Genomic DNA, 6,319 nt, shown 5'->3' with positions numbered 1-6,319 from the left:
CTAGTATTTATATAATTCTTGGTGCTGGATACCAAAGGGTTGCCAAGTTGCCATATGAGGGATGTGGAGCAAATGTAAGGGCTCAAACTCACTTATGTCATGGGTGTAATGAAGATAAGGAAAATTTTAGGCTGGTGTCTTGGTGACTGGGATTATTAGCCATGCTTTGGAGTAATTTAAGTTTGATTTCGCTATGTTTCTTTGGAATTTTTAAGTTGTTGACTGGGAGAATTAGCCATGCTTTGGAGTAATTTGAATCTCACTATGTTTACTGGGAATTTTCTTTTAAGTAGGTTTCCTTAATCACATGCAACTGTAAATAAGCTAAGATAGGAGGATCAATGGTTGGAATTGCTAATATTAGTTCTGTGTCCTGAAATCGATTCTGTTAGGACTTATCTTTGTGAATATCAGTATTTTGAAATCGATTCTGTTAGGACTTATCTTTCTGAATATCAGTATTTTGAAATCGATTCTGTTAGGATTTATCTTTCTGAATGTCAGTATTTTATCTCTTCAACTTGAATTTTCCAAGCCTCTACATTCTGTTAATTTTTTGAGCTTTATAACATAAAGCTCTGTCATCATAAGCTTAGACAGGGGGGAAAAAATATCTGTATTTCCAAAGAAAAGAGGATTCGGAAAATGAAAGAAATATGCCACTCTACATCTTCTACTTGTCTAGGGAGAAAATCCTGTATTCAACTTACAATTATAAGTAATATACGCCACTTACTCCTGTATTTCGATGCTAGGTTATTAGCATGGACCAATGAGAGCACGTAATGCATTCTATGGAATAGATAGCAGGATAGATGACTTTGATTCGTCTTTCGTTCACATTATCATGAGTTCAATTTAGAAAATGATCATATTGTTTGTTGATTAAATTTTTGTGGTTTACAATGCTCAGAAGAAAAAAGGGCAACAGAAGTGGCCAAGTAATGGATTGCAACTTGCAAGTGTGGGCACTGAGTCATCTATTGTGAACTTCCAAAGAAACCAATACTCTTGGGGTAAGTTACGAATTTTTTTGTCACTTCCTTTGCACATTGATCATAACCTGTAATATATAAAGTTTGTACTTCTAAGAACCCACAAAATCATTGAAAAGTTCACTCATAAAGTTATATGGGGTAGGCAATAGTATTGTACTTTTTGCGGCTTCTTGACCTGTTTATCTGAGTATCATGCATTACATGTAAGATAATGCAACAAACACACTAATCCAAACAATTAGGGCTTGGAGGTAAATCTTTACTTCTCATTATTTTGTATATGGAATAAAGTTAGGGGATATGCGAAATTCATCAAATTTAGCATTGGGAAGTCAGAAGACCAACAGAGGTTTGGACCTTTTTTTTTTTTAACCCATGCTCTAAAGCGCAGCATCAAGTTCTTATCTGCATGCTGCTACTCTTTAAGATTTTATGCCAAAAGGGGCTCATTAGTTATTGCTCCTTTGAAAGGGAAACACATTAGCATAATGATGCACACCCCTAAAATCAAATTAGACTTGAGTGATTCCCAGAATGGAATATTTTTCAGTGAGAGTTGTTAGCCATTGCTTAAACAAGTAGCAGCCAAAAGAGGAGGAATTACACTTATACTTGTAACCCAGAAAATTACCCTTTTTGGGCTTTACTTAATCCTTTCATAGCACCTTACAATGACTAAAATTACACTTATAAGTAGAAGGATTTTTTTTTTTTTTAAATAAAAATTCCCCAATAGGTGCTATGATTCAGAAAGTTACAATAGAAACTGAAATAAATCATAGAAGCCTCTGTAAAATTATTTATCTCTTACATTGCTCCACCTGCCCAAAGAAAAAACCTTGAGATATGTTTTCTTATAATTAGTAGAAATAAATTTTGCTAGAGGAGATTTATGAATTACCATAATCTCTTGGTAATCTGCACTTGTAGCATTCCATCCTGCATGCATAATTGTGTAAACCACATCCAGGTCTGCAGTCACAATAATGTCATTTTTAGTCATCTCACAACTAATGAAGCCTGAGAATACGAACAGTCTTTGTTAGTAAAGAACTAAATTAAATCACCTCATGCAAATCCAGTCTCCAGCCTTCCACCCTGGCATGAGTTGTTGCTGTTGTTGTTCTGAGCTATATCCTCCAGCTCCCATCATCATGTCACCAGTTCCATAACCAACACCAACAGTCCCATAATCACATTTAAGGTTTCCACAGCGGAAGCAGCTTGTACGGCTAGCATAATTGTGGGCCCCACAATTCATGGTCTGGCAGTACCAGTCTCCGGCCAAAACCTCTGTCCTACTAGACTTTGTGTTAGCAATGTAATATGGGATATCAGCCTGGCTTCCGTACTTTGAAAAGCTACACTTCTGGCATGATTCTCGCTTCTTGAAGTTTACATGTTGGCATGCACCACACAACCAATCCCCTGGAGAACTCATTCTTGCTTTTATCTGCAGTAACCAATAAGGAAAAAAAGGAGTTAAAACATTGTACTTCAGCATTTTTTATATTTGCATTAGTTTATTAAGGATCATTATTTTGTTTTCCAATTATTTATTTTTTTTTTTTTTTATTTTTTTTTTTTTGCAGTTGGGGCATAAAGGGTATGAACTCCTTGAAACTTTATCAGTTTACCTCATAGGTTGAATGATGTAATGCACTAGAGCATTACTTTCATAAGATAGAAAGAGCTCGAGGAACTAACCTGATAAATTGGAGCTTCAGAAAAAGGAAGAAACTGAAAGCAGTGGTTTATGAGTGTTGATAGCTAGAGAAGTGTTAAAGGTAGTTGGTGGGTTTTTGGTCTGTTAAGTGGTGACCCCTTTTATAGTAGTTGAGGAACTTCTTTTTAGGTGGGACCTGAGTATAATGTGCACATCATGCTAGAGGAGTATTTGCCTTTACAAAGGGTTCCCCTGCTTCACTTGAGTCGTTTCCTTAAAAATGGGATTCCCTGGTATGGGAAGACAATATAAAATTAAAGGATCTATTTCAGGGTTCTGATTAATAATTCTGCTCCATATCAGATAAAGGGAGCTTATTTTATTAACAGGCAAGTTCATGCACACATCCTTGAATATGGGAGAGACTAGAGAGTAGTAATTTGAAGTATCCTTTTTTTCTTTATTCCCTCTGTATTGGATTACTTGATATGTTTACAATATCCAAATCTGCAAGGTGTTATTTGGGGTGGGTGCTTAGAGATAAGTTTGATTCTACTAAACCTAAGCAAAGTTTGATTCTACTAAATACTTCACTTGTTCAAGATTGATTGTTCCATATACTACTACTTCAGGATGACTGAAAAAAATTGTATTGCTTGGCTTATGATTGAACTTTCCAACATGCCCTTTCTCAAATTCGTTAGTAGGAGTATAAGAATGCCCAATATTATTGTTGATTATACAAATAAAGTTGCGTATGGAGTAAATTTTGTGATATAGTGTATATAATTATATAATTTGGCATGGAGCATGATTTTGTTGTTAATAAGTTGCAGCTGCAGCAACTTATGTCTCTATTAATGAAATGGAAGAATCAGGCAGCTGTATGACATGGTGCATAGCATGCGGCTACTATTTGGCAATTAAATTAGATGTATTAGTTAGTTAGGATTTTCATAATAAGTTTATTATCCATGCAAGGAACATGTTTGTTGTAATCTTAAAATATGCCTTGGAGAGTTAAAGTCAAATTAGGCTTCTAATTGTTATCTTAATTGGTGGGCATGAGAATAAGGTTTTTACGTGTCTTAAAATTACATTATTCCAGGCAATCAATTTTAGTTACCTAGTTCATGTAATGATATAAAAATCGAGAGCAAGCATTTGGTTATTATTCACAGAAATAAAAGAGATTCCTTGTATACAGAGCTAGTAATTTGGGTAAGCAAATCATTAACTAAATTATATGTAAGATGGTGACATATTATGAAAATGGACCAGACCGGGTTGATTCATGAGTTTCGTGTCTAGTTTATCTCAGTGACTTCGCATAGGATTTAAGCCTTGTTGCCGTGTTGGGTGACATATTGCCATTTTCATGCATCATAATTCATAAGTAGCTAAAATGTGTTGCACCAATTGAATTGCTTATTTTTGGCAATCAAATTTTAAACTTACTTAGATGAAATAAATTCTTTGGTGTTAGAGGAGAGTTTTAGATTGTAATGATTACGTGATTTTCATTCTCTCTTTTTTTTTTTTTTTTTTTTTTTTTTCTTTATAGAAGGTTGGCAGAGAACAAGAGGTGGGAATAATTCTTCCTCTTGTTGCTCCAATGGGCAAAGACTCAGAAGGGTACGTAGTTGTCTATATGAAGTAGTTTACAACTAAGGCCACTCGATCTCATTGACTATCCAGCCTAGTTATTACCTTTGGTTTTGAAAAGAAAAAAAAAAAAAAAAGGGAAGAAGTGATTAGCGATTCTACAATTTGCAGTGTTGACACCTCATGTTGTCTTACTTGTTTCCTTCCTGTAAAAGCATCCAGGTGCAGTATTGTTAGTTGTGGAGGCTTATCTAGCAAGGGCATCATTCATGGATTAATAGGGGTTTTTATTTCCTGTTTGCAGAACGCGTAGAGAATAGAAAAGAAAAGGCAACAGCGATTTTTGCTGAGTGATTGCTGTCAGGATGGGGATTCTTTTCAGAATTATTGAGGAGCCATATTTGCAATGACCACAGGTGGAGAATAAAATAGTGTAAAAGAAGGCTCATCTTCCTTCATGTGAGAATATTCAGTGTGCTTGGTAAAAACTTCATGATTAGGATTCTCTCTTATCAAAATTATGAGTCAACAAAGTAGCAAGCTAAGTGGAAAATCGACATTGTTTGCCGTGTGCCATGTCAACATGTAGTCCGTCGTCTCCCATGAGGGGGTGTATGGCCTCCATGCTGCCATTATAGTTTTATGTTCTGCCACTGCAGTATATTCTCTGTTGCCTTTGAGATATTATTTGATTACTTCATTACTTGTGCTTCAACACCTTAACCTGTCATTTGATATTGATTTTCTTTAGGTCCAGTACTGCGTCATTAGGTTGACATAAGATTTTCAATTCTCTGCAAATAGCTCTTTATTTTAAGAAAAAAAGAATCGATAAATTAACAGAATATTGCTGTTAAATCAACTGAAATCATCATAGATTGAGTTCATGCAGTATACATCTAGGTTTCTGCTAAGTTATTCTGAAGGGAAACCAGCACCTTTTATCTCTTTCCTTTTTCCTTTTTGGGTGGGGGAGGTTGATGTTTCTTAGAATATCTGTATATGGTACTTTTCCTTAAGAGTCGTCTAGGAACTAATTGAAAGCCATTTAATGCTGCAAGAAATAAAAAAGCATCTAATTTTTTCTAGCTTCAGTTTTTGACCCTTAATAAAAAAACCACTCAAGGGACAAATTAATTTATATGATGTCGCTGTTGGATTTTTATCAATCATACTCATAGACGATATCAAAAAAGATATGAGCCTTTGTTCTGTTATTACTTTTAAGTTTTACAGGTGTAGCCCTTGTATTTGGCGGGAAAACCATGTCAGATTTACACTTTCAGGAATGTAAGACAGCATCCACAATTGATATGAGTTCTTTTTGAATTAATGCACTTAGGGAATCCAATTAAAATTAAGAAAACTGAGGATTTCTGTTTTCTTTTCTTGCATTTTGTTTTATATTTCCTCAGGATGTGCATGAGATGAAAGCACTGTTTCCATAGATTTACAATCTTCTTTTTAATATTTCCTTCCTTATTCTATGGCATTTTTTTTCATGCCATATAAACCTGATGATTTAACTGGGGCTATATGATGAAACCTGCTTGAAAGACAAACAAATAGGAGTGGAAGTCCCACATTTTGCGTTGATGTTGTGTGCATCAGATTCATACATCCTTTAAGCTCCAACTGAAAGCTGTCCCCTTTCAAATAACATCATCCCCTATTAACACCTTTGCTAGAAGGATATTTGATGACTGAAGAGAATAAGAACATAAAGAACTTTATAGTGCAAGAGGGAATCAGAAAAGATAAAAGGTCAATTTTGCTGATCACTTGTCGAGTTTATGTTGATTGCTAACATATATGATTACAGACATGCTTTAGTTTATTGTAAATAATTTGAACTTATAACAGGAAATTAAATGTGGTTCTGTGTGTAATTTCTACTTTTGGAATTCCATTACGTCAGAGGGGTCAATTTTTCTGTTCACTTCACAAGTTTCTGACTTTCTGGTAACTGCTAACATATATGATAACAGATTAAGTCGTTAGTTGTATATCAGTTAAAGCCTTATATTTTATAGGGTTCTGTTTGTAATTG

General features: G+C 34.7%; 1 protein-coding gene across 1 annotated transcript; it reads right to left on the bottom strand.

Annotated features, from left to right (window-relative positions):
- Positions 1-1,272: 1,272 nt before the first annotated feature.
- LOC110707641 (zinc finger Ran-binding domain-containing protein 2-like) lies at positions 1,273-3,021 on the bottom strand. The gene is made up of 4 exons (XM_021885667.1): positions 2,706-3,021; positions 2,066-2,451; positions 1,900-1,970; positions 1,273-1,819 (listed from the first exon to the last, which is right to left on the bottom strand). Exons 2-4 carry the CDS (start codon positions 2,437-2,439, stop codon positions 1,806-1,808), a joined length of 459 nt encoding a protein of 152 aa, XP_021741359.1. The 5' UTR covers positions 2,440-2,451; positions 2,706-3,021; the 3' UTR covers positions 1,273-1,805.
- Positions 3,022-6,319: the final 3,298 nt, after the last annotated feature.

The sequence above is a fragment of the Chenopodium quinoa genome, unplaced genomic scaffold (genome assembly GCF_001683475.1).
Source record: "Chenopodium quinoa cultivar QQ74 unplaced genomic scaffold, ASM168347v1, whole genome shotgun sequence".
NCBI lineage: Eukaryota > Viridiplantae > Streptophyta > Magnoliopsida > Caryophyllales > Amaranthaceae > Chenopodium > Chenopodium quinoa.
Note: the sequence above shows the minus strand (reverse complement) of the source record. Positions and strands in the feature narration are given on the sequence as shown.

Bases quoted from the DNA above. Each gene is read 5' to 3' on its own strand.
- LOC110707641 (XM_021885667.1), bottom strand. From the start codon at position 2,439: ATGAGTTCTCCAGGGGATTGGTTGTGTGGTGCATGCCAACATGTAAAC. The intron at 1,971-2,065 runs GTGATTTAATTT...TTGTGACTGCAG, and splicing joins GGAGACTGGATTTGCATGAG to ACCTGGATGTGGTTTACACA.